Source organism: Nesoenas mayeri, assembly GCF_963082525.1.
Source record: "Nesoenas mayeri genome assembly, chromosome: 8".
Classification (NCBI taxonomy): domain Eukaryota; kingdom Metazoa; phylum Chordata; class Aves; order Columbiformes; family Columbidae; genus Nesoenas; species Nesoenas mayeri.
The window spans coordinates 10,696,247-10,714,868 of record NC_137554.1 but is presented as its reverse complement, the minus strand read 5'-3'; the positions used below and the strand labels follow the sequence as shown (position 1 = coordinate 10,714,868).

Sequence of the window (18,622 nt, the reverse complement as noted above, 5' to 3'; positions counted from 1 at the left end):
AGATGTTCTCCGCAGCCTCAGCATATTCATCAGTGTGAGGATCACAGTGTCTGTCAACATTTCCTCCACAATACTTGAGAGCACTCTGAAACTAGCACTAGCTGCCTCTCACAAATCCCAGTGAAACATGGATCTAACTCAACACTGTGCCTTAGGCTTGTTTACCCCCAGGCATGCAGTTCCAGCCAGCTTTGTCTGTGGTCCCAATCCAGGAACACTCTAAGTGCAGATAACCTCATCTAACCACCATTATAGATCTTAATCCAGATGCACAACATGGATTTTCTGCACAGGTGCACAAGCTCCCTTTTTGAGGGCTTTGAAAATCTCATCCTTTCATCCAGTTTATGTGCAGCCAGACAAACAGCTGAGTCAGCTGTCCTGAAATGACCTTCTGAGGAAGGACAGAAGTGAGCACTGGGGGTGACGGAGGCTTCAAGGGCAGTTTTTTTCTCACCTATTTTTGCTACCAAGGGACATGTAAACTCAACTCCCACCAGGTTAATGGATTCACCCCATTCTCTGCTGAGACTCCCCTATACAAAGCTCAGAAGTATCTTAGGTAGCTGTGAAGATTTGTATTTTTCCCTTCTAAGTGGTGTATGTTAAGCATTTTGGGACAGAAAGGTCAAATCAAGATGCAAACAAAAAAGAAATGCATGCATTCCCCCTTCCTGTCAACATCTACCACCCAGTCCAGTCTCTTTCAGTCATGGGCACTGGTGAACTGGCTTTGTTATGGGCTCTGACCCAGAACTCCCCTGTGCCTGAGATAGGTCTCTCTTCCTTTTTCTCTCTGCTTTCCCAGTTCTGGCTCCAGCAACTAGAAGCAAGCTAGCAGAGAGCTACAGCGTGAGGGATCTGTGTTTATGTACCTCCCCATGAGAGGCAAAAATCAAATGCAAACATACAGGTCTAACATAACATTAGGCCTGCATACCCAGGGTACTTCAGAGCACCAGGATTAGTGCTCCACAAAGCACCCGGTCTGCCTGGCCGCCTGCTGCATTCCTGCACGCAAAATACCGGGGTTTGGAAATGGATACACCATGCGTAAAGCCTGAAGCTGGCCCCTAGCACCCTAGTTGCCCAGCTCAGCCCCACGAACAAAGGGCAGCTCCAACTCCGTGTGCCCCAGGACCGGACGCGGGCTGGACTGGCTCTAGTTTTCTCCTCATATTACGTGTAGGGAATTTTTCCGGTGTTGTGCTTGTTCAGTGGAATTTGGATGCGGAGCCAAAGATTGCTCCACAACCGCCTCAGAAAAGCGTGATTCATCAGATGGCATTTGCAAGGGGCCATCCCAGTGCTTGTCCCCTGGAAAACCCCCGGCTACGCCTGTGGAGCTCTCTGGTGGCAGCGCTTGTGCAGGTGGGGTTCCACTCGGCTGGGCGTTCCTAGCAGACGCTCATACACTCATACTGTCTTTTCCAGTGTATGGCTGCAATTTTAATTTCCTCATCTAGAACAAACTTTCAGTACCACAGAAAAGAAACGGTTTCTATGTTATTTCTGGAAGCTTATATAACTTTTTCCACTTTCTCCTTTCCTCTGGGCAACACCTCCCCTTTGCATAATTTCATTAAGATGTATAAACTTTCCAAGATATATACCAGAGGAAGGAGAGTGAAAGCAGCAATCACAGGCAAAAAAAAAAATCCAACCAAAACACCGCCACTTTCCATCCAAGTTACACAAAAAAGTTGCAAAATTCCTTGGTACCAGAAGCATGGGGAATCAGAGCCACCTACTAGCAAGTGGAAGTGGGGTTCCTGTGTGCGCAGTCAGGGCCATGCCAGAAACATTAGGGAAGGTACTTTCACAGTGACTTGAAGCAGAGTCTCAACACCCCTTGCTGACATCCCTGCCACTGCTATGCAAACCAGTGAAATTAAAGGTAGCACTGGAACATCACTCTGCGCTGTGATCATAAATTCCCTTGGCATATACGTTCCCCTCAAGTAAAAAGGTCAGAAATCCCTATGTGTTTGTTTAAAACAGAAACCAGACTGTTGTTAAACGTAGGACAGGGTTGCTCAGGACATCAGCGGTAGGATGTGGGGTTTTGAATCAGAACTTCACATCTTCTCAGATTATGTTCACCTGAGGATCTGAGTAAGGATAGGGAAAAAAAAAAAAATGAAGGCCCTATCAGGCCCAATTCCTTCAGCAAATTAAATTTGTAAACTGACCACAACAACCAAGATCATGTCCCATTTCTCCAAGATCCATCCAGCCTAGCGAGAGCTGTGCCAGAGCAACTGTCTCTCCGTGGACCTTTCCTCCTTGAAGAAGACACACAAGCTGTCCATTTAAAGCCATTTCCCAGATGCATTAAGTCTCAAGTACAACAGAGCTATATATCAGCATGGATATGGCTTTGTCAATTCTAGCTCTCAGATTAAATCGATACTCCCACCATCTAACTGATGCATAGGAAATGAAAATTAATCAGTGGTCTTGGATCTTTTCCCAGGAGGCCGGTGTCCACTTGTCAACATGACCAGGACAAATAGCACTGGCTGGCTCCCTTCTTGAGGCTTCAGCAGAACACAGAGAGCAGATACAAGGAGTGACTTCTCAACCTAATGCCCGCGTCCTGCCTAGTTTTAGATCCAGGCATCAGGGCAGGGCTGACTGGCCCAGCACTTGCTGCTGTTTCCCTGGCTGAACCAGATCGGCAAAGACAGTGACAACAAAGCTTGAAAATTTTTCAGCTACAAGCACATTTCTTTGCTTGTTACTCGTGTCCATGTGAACATTTGTCCCCCAATGGCATTTGAAGATCTGCATTCTACACCATATCTGCTCTTGGCATGCCTCAGACAGTGAAAATCAATAGAGGCAGTTTCGCTTGCAGGAGTTTAAAGCTGTGGTATTTGCCCTATAAGCATCCCATACACACAGTCCTTCATTGCCAAAGAGAACTGCACTGAAGTAAAAATATCACAGGTACTTCTGATCTTAGGGCTTGTAAAAGGATATTCTTACAGAAGCTGAAGGGCTGGATTGTGCAGCCCTTACAGCACTGAGCACTCACCTGCACAACCAGCCCATTGACAAAGTCTGGCACAGAAATGTTCCCCGCAAGTCTGTGGTTTCAGTAAACCAGCAAATTAGTTAATGAAGGACAGCAGCATCTCCAAAATGGCTGAGGTCTCAGACCTGAATTTTAGAGGGTGCCTTTTTCTGACAAATTTAACATAAATGTCCAGGAAAATCCTTTCGGGAAGAAAAGGTCCCATTACTGTTTAGTGCTGGGCCGGTGACTAAAAAGCAAAGAGCCACTCTTTCCTGCCCTTCCTTCTCCAAAGGGAAGGAAGGGAAAAGGAGGAAAGACTAACAGGTTGAAATGGAAACAGATTTAATTGAATAATAATCTTAAAAGAGTGATACAAAGCAATACTTAGCTACTGGAACACATGCTCCCAGCAATGAAGGCCAGAGGGTGGACACTGTGAGCACAGCGACTCCAGCAAAACAGAGACATCACAGTGGGCACAGCGGTCACGGGTCAGGCACTGGGAGCAGGAGCAGGACCCCGCATGGATGGCGGCTATCAGAGAAAAGCAGTCCCCAGCAGCTTCCTGCTCATATATGGACCATGAACTTCATGATATGGAATAGCTCACTGATCAACCTGCATGACAGTCTAAGGTGCTCTCTCGTTATGGTCCCTCCCAGAGGTTGTCTCGCACCTGCAACGACAGTTGAAAAGTCCTTCATCCCCTGGCAACAATGCAGATATCAGTAAGTTCTTACATTCTTTTTGTACCAAATGTCAAACACTAGAAAGTTATTGGAAGAAAACATTAATAAGATAGCACCTGGGGGTAAAGTTATTCTCAAACTAAATCCAAACCAAAAGCTAGCTACTAAGAACAAAAGTTTCTAAATGCATGAAGAAAATTAATTTCAGCCAAACCAGCACATCCCCAGATACTGATAGGGTGCTGTGGTAGAATGACTCCTCCAAACCAGTAGAAGTTTTGCATCAGATTTTACTAGGGAGGGAGAATTTATCCAAACTTTTTACTGTTTCAAATTGGCAGCAAGAAAAAGAAGAAAAAAACGTTCACCTGAGTGATTCATTTCAGCAGCTCCAGGACAGCCTCTGGTTTCTTATAGGGAAATAATTGTGATTCAGAAACATATAAAAGACCACTCCAAATGCCATATGTCCTTTAGTCCAATAATGCTGTTATAGGCCCCTATCAGCCTGACTGTGAAAAAAAAATCTACCAGGAAAAAAAAGCACAAAACCCAAACAAAAGCCAAGCCACAGGGAAGAGAAATAAAGACTGCAGAGATTGTTGTCAGACTTTTAGCAGGTTGCAATCTGAGCTGCCATGCACAATGGCTCAAGTGTGCAGTTTTCAAAAGAGGCATCTGGAAGAAACAAGCTTAGAATTGTTTTGGATGTGAAGCCAAAGGAATAGAGAATACACATTTTGGGAACAGAAAGAAGTCCTTTAAGAGGGGGTAGGGCAGAAAGAGTTCACCTCTGTCCCAGCTAATGTTCAAGCTCTGAGAAGCATCCCAGGTTTCTTGGAGGATGGTTTCACTGGAGCTCACTTAACCCTACCCTTTATATGACAGAGCTTGGGATGCTGAGCAGCGCAGAGGCAGAACAGCCCTGCGAACAGTCAACGTGCTGAACTCCAGGATTTCTTTGCTTCTTGTCATGTGTTAGGAACAGTTCCAAACTTCTTGTAATCGTCATATTAATCACACAAGCTGTGCCTGACTTCAACCCTGCAACATTAGAAACAGGAGATTTTCCCCCAGCCTGGCCTTTGACAGCCGTTTAGCCACTGCCTTTGTCTGAGAACTCGTAGAGGTAACCAAGAGCTGTGTCTCCAAACACAACAACTGCTCCAGGAGAGCAGTCTCAGGCTGGAAGCACATTTGCATCTAAAAGTCAGCTCCAAAGAGCTCGGTTTTCTCTGCCCCCAAATGCAGCACACCCCCAGCAGCCCCCAGCATGCAGGCCAGGTGGAGGAGCCCCTTGTGGGTCCTTTTGTCCACAGTGCCCTGGAGAGACACAAAATCAGCAAAAACCAAGCACCATCCATTTGTCCCTTCCTCTCCTCTGGGTGTCGGACCAGGGCATGCCCCTGTCCTGGGCACAGATCAGGGAGGACGGGGGATACCTGGCAGTCCCTCGTCCTGCTGCGTGAGCACGTGTGGGACTCAAGTATCCTCTGCCAGCAGTGCCTGATGCTCCTTCCCTATCTCTGGCCCAGGACCCCACGCTGCGGACCAGCTTCTGGGGGGCTGTACAAGCTCAGACTGCTCAGGAACTAGCAACAACGGGGCATCTTGCACAGGGCAGGGGGGAGAGGGGCTGCTGCCAGCAAAGAGCCCCCCAAGCAGCTGGGGCATGTACTGCGGTCTGGGCCTGTTGGTGTCACACAACCAAGAAAGTATCTATCAAAGGCTATAGCTTACACCAAGGAGTAATGCGTCTTCCTTCAAGAAGGTGGTGTATCTGCACCCAGACACCACCACAGCCTGGTCTGGAAAAAGCAAAAAGGGTATTTGCAGTGGATGATGGACAAAAGCGAGGCAGAGAAGGACAGATAAATTAGCTTTTTCTATTAGAGAAAGTTATCCCAAGCAGCCTGTAATAAAGCTGTCACGATGGAGGAATCGAAGCTGTGCCCATGGCTAGCAGCCGCACCGCTGTGCTCCAGGGCATGAGCAGTGCTGTAGCCATGGTGCGCTGGGAGGGGAGGAAGGGGGCTCACACAGCACACAGTGGCTGTTTGCTCTCCACCAGGGCATTTTCTCAGAGAGCCTCCCCTTCTGACAGCAGCCAAAGGAGGTGTTGCAGATAAAAGGAAAATTGGGGCAGAAGCCAGGGCTGTGCCACAGCAGAGGTGGTTTCAATGTATTCACTAATTCTCCCTGGAGTTCTCTCCCATGAACTTCCTTTGCATCCTCTTGAGACTACAAAAACTTATAGCACATGCCAGCACAGGGAGTCCCTCCCGGCTGCCCCAGCCCACTCCAGTCTCATACACCAAGGAGCACCAGCTGGCGCCGAGGCCAGATAGCTGCTAAGCACTGGAAGTGCTGTGGGCAGCAGGATAACAAGTGGAGAACCAGCACCTACACACCTTTTTCCACCTCCCATAGCACTGCCATAGTTTTATAATGCACAGTCCCTAGGTCCAGTCTGCATCCGTCTGTTCATCCTTTAAGCTTCTTCGAACTTAAGTCTTGCACAGAGCTTAACACACTGCCAACATTTTGCTAAGAATAGCAGCAGCCCCTCAGGCTTTCAGGAGCACTGATTGCAGCCTAACAAAACTGCAGCAATGCTGGATCTCTGAGGTCTCCTTCAAGCCCCTTCTTAGCTGGTGAGGTGAAAGCAGCAGACTGCAAGGCCAAAATGCTCATTTTGGGACCCACTGAGTGGCCCCACCCAGGCTGTTCACTGGTGTTTCACACTCCACACCGTCTGCTGCTGAGCTCCTCTGGAGGGAGTAAGTAATTAGCAGCACGGTTAAAGCATGTAATTAAACGAATATATTCAGAGTTAAACATGTTGCTAAGGCTGATCAACACAAGCATGAAGAAAAACAAAGCCCCACGGGCACAAGAACCTTGTCTATATGGGATGGTAACCTGGAATGCCTTCCTCTGAAGATGCACTTACCTTTTGTTGTGGATGAACTTCTGTGGGGTAACCCCTGCAGAGACACCCCAGCTGGCAGCGTGCCTGCTCTGCTGGGGAAGAGGTGGCCAAGCTTAGCTTGGGGAGGAGAGAAGGCAGGAGGTGGGGAGGAGAAAGGCAGGTTTCAAACCATGATGCAGCACTGCTGTCTGCATGATCATTTTTGCAGTCTTTTAATTAATTCAGAAAAATGGTTTAATTAAAGCCTCTTCTGTACATTTCTAGTTCAAAACTACAGCCTGTCAGCTTTACTGGTCCTAAACTGAATGGCCCGTGAGAGAGGATGCACTAAAGGGTTCTTACAGGATGCCTGTGTGGCTTCCTGGAGCTCACCTCTGTCCTGCAGCAATGGCCGGGGAACACTGCGGTTTCAGACCACCAGCACCTGGGGAAAACACCCATGCTCTGTGTGAAGGCTGAAATTTGCGGTGAGAGGGGCACACAGATTCAGCCATCACATCAGCAAAAATAGCTTTGAAGGTGTGAAGAACTTTCCCAAGTACTGAGTGTGTGAATTACTCATCCACACTAGTGCTGGCTTGTAGGGACTGTGCCACCTCACACCCATTTAACACGCTCATTTTAAAAGCAAATTTACTTAACTGAATTTTAGCACAAAGATGGCCTAGAAACATATCTGATTTTCCTGTGTGAGATCATGTTGGCATTTTGTTAGGTCTCAAATACATGTAAATATCGATAGTGACAGGGATCAGTTTACAACCGAGCTGGATTTTGATTTGTGCTAAGCACATTTCCCAGTTTTAATTGGTCCTGTGTGGCATCTGTTTTCCAGCTGTTGTGCATTATAGCCCCACAGACCTGGGTCTGTACCCAGAGTCTCCACTTGCATTTTGCATCCATAGCACTATCCTTGCAGCTACAGCATGGGAAGAAGTCCACAATAAAACTCTCATGATAGAGAAGAGTCTGGAGGGCTTTGAGACCAACCACCACCTTCAGATATATCCCCTGGACCTCAGAGGAGTCAAACAGCAAACAAGAGCAGCAGTCACTTGCCCCTGAGCAGAGGCGCTCTGAGGCCGTGTGACACCCTGCTGCTCTCCCCTGCTTGGCCATCGGACCAAGTCACCTTGCAGAACTGCACATGAACCCCTTTCCCATGGAGGACATGGGGACAGCCAGGCTTTCTGCAGGGCCGCCTGGTCGGGGGAAAGCAGGTGAGGCAACCCAGGCTCAGTGTGAAGAGTTGCTCCTGGGGAGTCTGTTTCTGGCTGGCTGTCCCCAGGGTCAACAGGGCTGTGCTGGGAGGCCTCAGCCCATTACAGGCATCACTAATCTTACCAAACTTGACACATGGAGAGAACTGAGGAGAGAGCTACAGGAGACACAAAACAAACACACTCAAACACCACATGAGGGGAGGCTGAAGGAAGAGATTTAACCTAATGCAGAGAAAAGTATGGAAGGGGTGATGAAGCAGCACAGACCGCAGAGGAAGCTGTGACAATCATCAGGTGCTTCTCTGCATCCTTTACAAATGGGATAAGAAACACACAACCCTATTTCCAACAGACCTGTTAGGACACACGACAGCCGGAGCCATGGGGATGCCTGTGGAAATCACAACCTGAAGATGTTGGGAAGCCCTTTCCTTGGAGGGCTGCAGGAAAAGTGCAGTTCCCCAGGGCTGCAAGAGTTAGCGGTGGAGAGGGCCCCACCAGCCCCAGTGTCAGCCCCTGCAGCAGCCCTGGGGCGGGAGGGAGCATCGGCCTCCCCATGCTGCAGGGCTCTGCCCGCCAGCCCGAGGAGGGAGAATCCTTTCACAGGGTAAGCTGCAGCCCCAAGATTAAGCTCTGTCCCCCAACAGCACCCGGGGTGTCCCCACAGAGTGCAGCCGAGCACACAGCCAGGGCAGGGGGGTAGCCTGGGTACAGCTGTGCTGGCTGGGATAAGCACGAACCATTCTGCAGGGACGAGCTTATCACAGATGTGTGCGCGGGAGTAGGAGCGGGAGCACAGCACCAGCGATTGCACAGGCACCCTGAGGCCCTGTCTGAGAGACACGGTGGACAGAAGGAAAAACAGGGGAAAAAAAAAAAGTCCTAGTTTACCTCAAGGGTTTGAGCTCAGCTCCAGGCAGGAGCAGCTCTAAGTTGCACTCCAGACTTTATATCATCTTTCTAGAACTTCTGAAATCTCAGTCTGGGGGTGGAGGCTCTACACCCTCTCCAGACTGTTTATTGCTTTATTTTTTTTCCTTATTCTGCATTTCCTCCTATTATCATGATCCCCATCTTTCAGACATATCGCTTGGCAACAGGTCGCATTCAACAGCGTGCCCTTTATTTTGTAGCTAAGGACACAATCTCATGCGGCATCTTCTATACGTGACGCCTCAGAAGGAGCAATGTAAATCTGGCTGCCTCAGCAGAGGGAAGGAACCTCTGCAGGGTGCTGGCAGTGGCTACGGTACCCAGACCTTTGCCCACCCCAGCGCTGCTGGGCAGCTCCAGCAGCACCCTCTGGGACCAGCCAGCCCACCCCAGGCAAGCAACATCGGCTACAGAGACACTGCAGGATGGTGTTAGGGAAAAGATCTTAAATTCTACTTTTACAAACCACCTGAAGCAGCAAAACTACCCAGAACTGGTTAGCAGAACAGCAACATGTTCATGCATTTATTCCTAATGGCCTACACAACCCAACCCCAATTCAAGATTTTGTTGTTTATGGGCACATGGTGTTCATTTTATGGGAACAGACCTGCTCTGTGCTGGAAGACTTCCTGCAAGCGACTATGGTGGTAATTTAGAAGATGGCATTCTTCCCAAACAGTCATTATTAAACCAATAACCCTACATTACCTCCAGCATCAAGGGGGCAACATGCTGTTGGAGGCAAGACAGAACAAAGGTCCTCGCTGTAGTAATTGCAAAAGGGCTTCGGGGCTGTTCTCTTCAGGGAAAGGACAGAGATGCAGCCTGGCCAAACTCCAGTGCGTGTGGTTTTAAAGATCCTCACTTGAGCTGTATTGTGTTGATGTGCAGCGTTAAAGAGCTGCCACTTCTGCACCCCTGCCTGGCTGAGTTACAGGCACTGTTTTCAGCACCTCCCTGCCAAAAACGACATCTCTCATGACTTTTATCGTGGAATGGGCGTGTGTTTGTAATCAGCTTGGAAAATCTGTTTCTGAGCTTAATTCTAAAGCCTCATCTTTGCTACAGGAACAACTGTACTCAGTCACACAGCTTTCCCTCCCCTCGGCAACATGGGGAATGATTTGCTGTCCTGGGAAACTGGTCACAGCATAAGCCCGCAGCGTTTTGCAACATCAATGTTTGATGCCTTTGGTTTAAGTGCTGAACACACTGTACAAGCACAAGTGGACAGCGTGAACTGGCAACTCAGCTGTAGTGCTAAAACTGCCAGTTATTCAGGGAGCCCTGTAAGGTAATCAGTAGTTCATGCAACAATTTTGTCAATTCATAGTGGGAGGCAAGGGGTTAATGCCAAGGTTAAACACACTAGAGAGTTCGTCTCAATTCTTTCAGTTGCAGTAATCTTAAAGATCAGTTTGCGTGTTCCTACAGCAATCGTGCTTGAGAAACATTCTATTTAAATGCCTTCACAAAATGTCTTTCTGAACAAACAGGCCACCCAGACTTTGCTCAGCTTTACAAGGGCAAGGTTGTCACCCACCAGCCCAAGATGAGGCAGATCAGCCATCAAGGCATTGCACCGTGGCTGCGGATGGCCTTGCTGACATTGGAGAATGCAACTTTTCGCACCACATCTAGAACCAAAGTGATGCTGCCTGTCCCTCAGGGCTATTTTCAAGGGAATCCCAAACCTAAGTCATGCCAAGCTGCTTTGGATGCAATGCATCCCCACAGAAGCCTGTCTCTGCCTGTATGTCTGCAAGCAAATATAGAACACACTCCTAATCATTTGGTTTGGTCTAAACGGACCATCAGCAGCTGCTGTCTGGCCATCTGTGTTTCTTCAAGGTGGAAAACAATTAAGGGAACAGCTTGCCTAGGGAGGCTGGAATCTCCATCACTGTCTAACCCATTCCTACACCTTGCCAAACATCAGTCAGGAACAAGTTAGGAAACCTTATTTCTGCATGAGGCAGGTTGGCAGGCTTAAAAGCATCTTGAGATACCTTTGAGTCCTGTCTATGACAGTTTGCTGTCTAAATCAAATTGTTCTGAGATCACACATTAAAAATGCATTGATAGGGCTCTGCCAAGGAGCTAATGAGGAGACTGCCTGTGTCTCCTGAATCTCCCTAAATGACCTCATTTCTACAGGATTTGTGTTCTTCACAATCATTCATGTATTTTACCTTCATTAAAGAACCCTCAATTTATCAACAGGAAATGTAAATTTTTGTTAATCTCCTCTTTCCCGGTTGAAGAGAAGGTTGTGCCAAAACCAACAGTAGGTCTCAAGTCATGGGTCTGGCGCTCTTTTGGGTTCAGCCTGCCTCCTTGCTTTGGAGCAAAGAGCAGTGCTATGCTCCGTGTTAGGAGCCAGCTGTTGCACAGGCAATAATCCCACCACAGTGGGGACAGTGGCGCAGAGGAGCTGCCACTGTGCCCTGTGGCTCTGCCATCAGCACTGGATGCCTCAGCAAATTCAAGGCTTTGGTTCTCATCTTTAGCACCCTCATGGGTTCACATCCCACAGACCCAACAGAAGCCTCATTTTTTCTGTTCACAAGCTGCAGAAGAGCTACATTCGGGACTGTCAGGTTCCTGCACAGCTCCCTCTCTTAAGAACCAAGAAGTCTGAAAGCAAAAATCTGCTCCTGAAAGAAATCAGGATGATGATCAACACCTCAGCTGCAGCAACACCTTATTTGTTTGATCCGACTTCAAGGAATCACAGTCTAGCCCATTGCCTTCACATAACCACACACCACTAATTTCTGTGCACATCCATAGAAACACAGTATACAGAAAAGCTATTTCTGTAAGATTTTTATTAAAAATCTAGGAGACAAAATGGATCCACCATAACCAGACATAACTTACAGTGTCTGGGCGTCCCCCTTTGCTACCGGAGAGGGCAGCTCAGGACTGCAAAGCCATTTATTTAGCAGCAAAGAGCCTTTCCCAAGTGTCGGCATCCTCCCTATGGCTGCTCAGGACAGCCACAGCTCTGGTGGCATCACAGGAAAGCATCTTCCAAAAGGACAACTTATTGGAAAACTAAAGGGTCTTCACAGAAATGTGCTACAGGGGCAGGCAAAACCAGAATGGGCAATTTCCTACTTCCTCTCATTTGAATGAACACAGTAATTTTTCTTTGGGGCTATACATATATTCTGCAAAACTCCATTTCATTAGCCAAATAAAACCAGTGGTAGGCCATTTAGATTATGTAAACTGAAAACAAACAACAAAACCAACACCCCCAAACAAAAACAAAACACCACACACAAAACCAAAAGCAACACAGAAACACACAACCAAAATAAAGCTATCATGGAGTCCTGTGTTCTAGTTAGAAGACATACCTACAGGATTTACTGCGACCAGCAACTTACACCTCTTCCTTCTTAGAGTATAGGCACCACAGGACAAGTTCAGCATAAGGTATGTGGAATCAGATTTTACTATGCAAACACACTTTTTTCCCCCATTAAAAAAAAATAGATTAGAGGAAGATATAAACATCTTATTTATTAAATCAAATAGAAATGCAAAATATATTTCACATGCCTTACATGGAAAAGAGATGAACTTTCAAGACTTAAAAGCAAGACTCTGTCAGTTGACACGCAAGAAATAGGAACATTATACAGAGTCATGAAGAGGAGGGACTGGGGGGAGGTGACATGGGGATGATGAGCAGTTCCTCCCCACTTGGAGAAAGCTCTCCTGAAATCAAGAGTGGAGTCTATGCTGAGCATGTATCACAAGCCTGAAATTAACTTTAACAATACCTACTTCAGAGGAAGTTGTCTAAAGAAGTACAATTGGCTAATAACTAGTCAAAACAGTGGTCTAATTTATGTATACCACACTCATATGAAGTGCACAGGGGTTTATTTTTTTGAACATCAATAGGGACAGTAGGAGAATCGGGAGCACTAAAAAAAGCTTTTAAAAGCTGGATCTATCCACGGCCGCATTCTGTACAACTCCACTACTAAAATAAGAAAAAAAAAAAGCAACTAATTTTCTAAATCTTTTAATCACTTTTTCATTCTCCAACTCTTCCTCCTCCTACACACAATTTCTTGGAAGCTGAAGTGACACTCAAGAGCAAACATGAAGCATACGCCAATAGTATTTTCCACTGTTTTTCTGAAGAGTCAATAGTCCAGCAATTTTAAAGTGATCTATGTGCTAAAAATAAACACATGAAAGAGTTCCTTAAAAAAAAATAACCCACTGCAACCTTAACTTCTACTTAAAAAAAAAATACTCTGAGGATTAGTACTAATCTTCCCATTGGAGGACAGGTCAATAACTGCAAGTATTCTGCCAAACCCGTGACTTGGTGTTGCAGAACTGTCAACATCCCAAGTCTGCTACCTGCTACCAAGTAGAAAACAGACTATATCCCCAAAAGAAGTGGGAAAACCACAACTCATAAACTGGTCTTCTGACATACATAAACATACGGTGCAGGTATGTATTCAGAGACTGCTACCTGCACCTGAGAACAGTCCTTCCAGCATGACTAACAGTAAATGATTAACAATAAAATGTGCAAGATTTGTAAGAGCAGTATTTGAAATGTTCCCGACTGCTCAATGCCCCCAGGCCCAAACTATCCCCTCATTAATAGTGGTGTAAGTGAGGGCAGCTCTGGTGAAGTTACAGTAGAAATCACTGTGCATGAGGATTTCTGTGTGAGAACAGTCCCTTGAACTACAGACTAGTTCAGTCCTGACCACACGACAATAGGGAATTGTGTTTAAACCATGAGTAATCGTGTAATCATCTCCCAGCATAGTACTTCTTTTCTGCACACATGGAATGTAAATGGCCAAGATTTACAACTGATGATTTTACAGATTTAATGGATTATATTTCTTTAATGGTTCTGGCAATGCAAACTTGGTTAAAAAACATCACTGAAAAAAGAACCAACAAAAAAAAAAATCCCACGCTCACTGCTGTCTGCTTTTTCCTTTATTTGATGACTTATCTGGCACACAGAGTTTTCTAACGGTGCAGAAGTGTTCAGAAACATCCAGTTATTTGGGTTGGGGTGAGGGAGAAGGGTGGTCCTGTGGTTAAAGCCCAGGTGTAGAAGACACACCACAACAGGTAATAAAGCTAAACTACATTTGGGTAAATCGGAACTCTCACGTCTCTGTCATTAGTCTAGAAAATTGAGCAGACACCCCAGTTCCTAAGTAAGGGCTATGAAACAAAACAATCACCAACTCATAAAACGCCTTGAGTTTCCCAGATGAGAACACCAAAGAGGAACAAAACATGAGCAGTAAAGTCACTTGGTGTTTAATGGCTTTCGAAGTCACCTTGCAAAACAGTTCAAATATCAAAACTATCCCCAACTAGAAAGCCAAGAGGCAGTATTCTCCCTTTTACCACCCACTGCTGCGTGGGACAGAGGAGTGTTGCGGAAGCTGGGCGGGAGACAAGCTGGGGGAATGGGACCAGTCTTTGCTGGTGAGGAGGAGCAGCACACTGGACCACAGAAGAAACCTCACCCAACAGCATGGGGCCTCGAGGATGAAGAATGAAGGCAAACACACTCGGCCGGATGGAAACCACATACCGTGATGCAGGAAAATGGTGGTTCTGGTGCAGTTCAAAGCACAGCCAAACTGGTTTCATTCGCTGAGGATGGCTGAACACTAACAACACACCAACATGTGTGTTAGAACCATACCGCATACAACAGTCATCCTTGGTTTTTTTTCCCCCCTGTAATGCACTAAAGTAAATCCAGACCTTAAAGAATAACTTGCATAGTAAGAAAAGGTCATCAATTTAATCATTTACTTTAAGCAGGCAAGCAAATTTGTAAACATTCAAAAGCGGCAGCATCCAAGTTACAAACAATTTAAGGAAAAAAGAATTGAGATTATTAAGGGTTTTTTTTTATCGTCTCAAATTTTGGAAATCATCTTTTAAAACACTGCAAACATTGAACACCCGGTTACACCTCTTCTAATCCTGCTAATAGTCCTGCTTTCCAAGGAATTCTGCTTTCTAAAAACACATGGTTTCACAGTTGCCATACTTTTGAGCATTTGCCGTTCGGAAGTCAGCTACCGGAGCATTTCACCTCAGCCTAAATCCCGTTAGCAAAGGGAATGCTGGTGTCTTGATTCAACACCTCTTTAACTTCCGAGGGCAAAGCATCAAAGAGGTGATCTTCCACCACGAGCCCGCTTTTCCTGAGAAGCTGGCACTGCCCCAGCGTGGCTGGCAGACGGTCCAAGCAGTTTCCCTTCAGTTCCAGATGAGTCAGCTGCACCAGTTGACTAACTTTATCTGGGATTGAGGTAATGCAATTTTGTCCCAGACTCAAAGTCCTCAATTTAACACATTTAAACAACTGTTTTGGCAAAACATCGACTTTGTTTCCCGTGATGTGAAAATGCTGCAGATTTTGAAGCAAACCTATTTCTACTGGAATCAACACGATGGAGTTGTAGCTCACGTCTAAACACCTAAGTTTCTGTAAACTGAACACTGCGGCTGGTAAGGATTCGAGTCTGTTATTGGAAAGATAAAGAGACTCCAAATTCTTTATGTGGGTAATGGAGGAAGGAATGTTGACTATTTTATTGTGCCACAGCTTTAAACAAGTCAATCTTTTTAAGTGCTGGAAACTGATGATTTCTTCAATTGTGCGTATGCTATTTGACTTTAAATCCAGTTCCTGTAAGTTAGAGAGGCTGAAGATGGCGTGGGGAATTCTCTCCAGTTCACAGTTCTGCAGTTCCAACTCCGCAACGTTAGTCATTTTCTTAAGGCTATTGAGTACCACAAGCTTAGTGCCGTCATTATGAATGACTAGTTTTGTCAGATGTGGTGCCACATCTGTGATATTGGGGGGAATTTTGGTCAAATTGCTCTTCACGTGGAGAATCTTAAGGTGTCTCAATTCTCTGAGAGATTCAAGCCCTATCATTTTATTGTTTTCAGAGTTCAAGTTGCCTATCAAGTACAATTCACGGAGGTTTTTGAGCAAATACACCCACGCAGGAATTTCTGCAACATCTGTGAATTTCACATGAAGGCATCTCAAGTGGTCCCGGAGGAAGCTGAAGGCGGTCTGCTCCACCTTGGCAGGGCAGTGGTACAGATGAAGCTCCTGAAGATTGGTCATCTGGGAAATTTTCGCTGTGATTTTCGCTTCAGGAATTAGCTCCAGTTTCAACACATCCAGATCCGTCAGATCGAACACGGCATCGGGGACCCCCGACAGCATGAAGAGATGCAACTCTTGCTTGTCCTGGGCATTGCGGGAAACATGTTGCCGCAACTTTTCAAAAGTCCATTCGTGGTTTAAACTAATTTCCCGTAGTTTGTTCTCACTTACCTCTGACAAAAAGACACCAAATCGCTTAGAATACAGCTGGTCGTACTGATCTACCATATGCAAGAGAAACGCAAAATCATTTTTGACATCAGGTATATCGCTGAAGCTACTCTCTTCTCTGACCTTTTCGAAGGAATACTCTTTCAAAGGTATTCGGAACAGCCAGAAGAGCGTGTAGAGACAGATAAAACCATAGACACAGATGAGGGAAATATAGCTGATAAGCAGCTTCTTCAACATGTAAGCCATGTTGTGTGTACATTCAAACTGTGTGTAGCCAATCAGGTGTTCCACTTTCGGGTTGCAGATGTGTTCGAAACTAATGGTGTTGACAAAGTTTGCAGTATAGCAGAGAATAAATATGAACTTGACAGTCTTGATGACAGTCTGGCCAACATAGAGCTTGTATATCAGATCACTGTCCTCCACGTGAGCCCGGAACTTACGGACTTTCTCAAACAGCGCTTTGGCTTGCTCACCATCTTTCTTATCTAAAATAGTGACGCTTGGAACCTCGATCATCGGTTTGTCAGCTGAAAATTTGAAGCCAGACTTTGTTATCATGGGAGTGCTGGCACTCGGGCTTCCTTCGTCACTGCTAGTGGAAACATACTTGGACAGGGACTGGGCGCCAGTTAACCGCTGTTTGTTCTCCTCAGAGTCCTCACATGCCGTTTCAGACAATGCTTTTGTAGTCCAAGGAGACTCAAAGCACTTCCCTAATATAGACACAAAATGCTCAATTTTTGAGCAAGTCTTGGGATACTTGAACCAAAAATTGCTACTGACTATTAAAATGATAGTATGGATGAGAACGAGATAGGGAAAATACTTTGAATACCAAGGAAGAGCCAAATGATAGCACATCTGGTTAATAAACACGTATTGCTGAAAATCCAAATTTGTTTTACGGCCCAAAGAATCTTTCTGCTCCTTCTTCAGCTCCTGGCCCGATTCAGTGGGTTGGTACTGAGAAGAGGTAGCTCCGCTCAGAGGTACGTCAGGTGTCACAGTAGGGGCACTTCCGAAGGAAACCGTTCTCATTGACGCTGCTTCTCCTTGACCAGTGGTTGTTTCAACAGTGGTGAAGTCAGCCTTCCCTGATGTCCCGGGTTGTGCTTTTGAATTTACAGTAGACTGCAAAACTGGCAAGCAGACCACCTGGTCTTTGGTCAGCTGCATGGTTCCAGCAAAAATAGCAACCATTAGCATGACAACGGCTAGATAATCCATAAATACATCCCACCATGGTTTCAAGATCCGGTAAGTTGGCTGGATGTCATTAAGCGATGCAACTTCTGCAAGGGTAAACATTCCTACAAGAGAACAAAGACAAAATCAGTACTGTTGACTCATGAGCAGGTTAACAATCACACCATGATATACAGAACCTCAGAAGGTTCCAGTTTTCACTGTTTTGTTGCCTCTCACACACTGTCCATCACTTCACTCAAAGAATATGTGCTGAAATGGTACATTAGTAACAAAACAGAAGTCTTCTCACTTCAGGCCAAATGACATTTATGTATATTTGTAACTTCCCAGTATAAGCACCAAGGCCTGCTCTGTGCAACAGAAATATCTGAAAGGCAAAGTGCTGTAGCTCGTATGTATTAATAACATGAATAGCAACAACCGATTACACTGCATAAAATCAGATTTTATAAAAATGACTGCTTGAGTCTCAACACCTGAAATCCAGCACTAACATTATTTTGCAGTACCTTGCATTTTTAAATACAATAGCATCTGTTAAATTCTTTGCACCTTGCTCATGACTTGCATAGCACATTTTATGCCTCTTGTTACGTTATGAGCAATGTCTCTTACGTCTTTTCATTTAACACAGTAACAGTCAATGTCTCCCACTCCTTGTTACTGAGCATCCACATTGCTTACCAGATTGATTGGCTTCTTTCCCTTAAGTACCACTGCACATGGGAAAGTCTTGCAGTTACTATGTGAATATTTGGCACAATTGTTTTAATGTGTTCATATGTTTTACTGTGAAGAAATAGTTCCACCTATTAATTGGACCAAATGGTACTGTATAATTTATTTTCCCCAATTAATGAAAAAATAATCCTTCCTCAGTAAAATCCAACCCAGCTAACCAAGAAAAAAACCCCATAGCTCTGTCTTAACACAATGGTGAAAGTATTTTTCAGATTGTCATCGCAGGAAGCTGGTTGGTCCAGGTAGCACAGGAGCAGCCTGCAAGGCTTTCACTTTAAATTAAATATGTGCACTGTGAGACAAAGCGGCAAACTGATAGTGCGAGAGTCCAAACCTCTTCGCAGCTTTAAATAGCTTGCTTTGTTTTTTGTTTTGACAAAATCTAGAGGACTCAACTTATCAGTTTTTTAAAAAATAAGCTTCCTGTGCAAGCAGGATGTGGTAAAATCATCATTTTAACTGCTGAACTTCTGACACAAA

At 45.6% G+C, this 18,622-nt stretch overlaps 1 protein-coding gene across 2 annotated transcripts in view; it reads right to left on the bottom strand.

The window, feature by feature from the left end:
- Positions 1–14,436: 14,436 nt before the first annotated feature.
- Positions 14,437–18,622, bottom strand: part of LRRC8D (leucine rich repeat containing 8 VRAC subunit D) — a 52,136-nt gene continuing 47,950 nt past the window's right edge. For both annotated transcript variants that reach the window (XM_080348772.1, XM_080348773.1), the window contains exon 3: positions 14,437–17,502. In XM_080348772.1, coding sequence (XP_080204898.1) covers positions 14,930–17,500 — 2,571 coding nt within the window. In that variant the 5' untranslated portion in view covers positions 17,501–17,502 and the 3' untranslated portion in view covers positions 14,437–14,929. The remainder of the gene's footprint in view (positions 17,503–18,622) is intronic.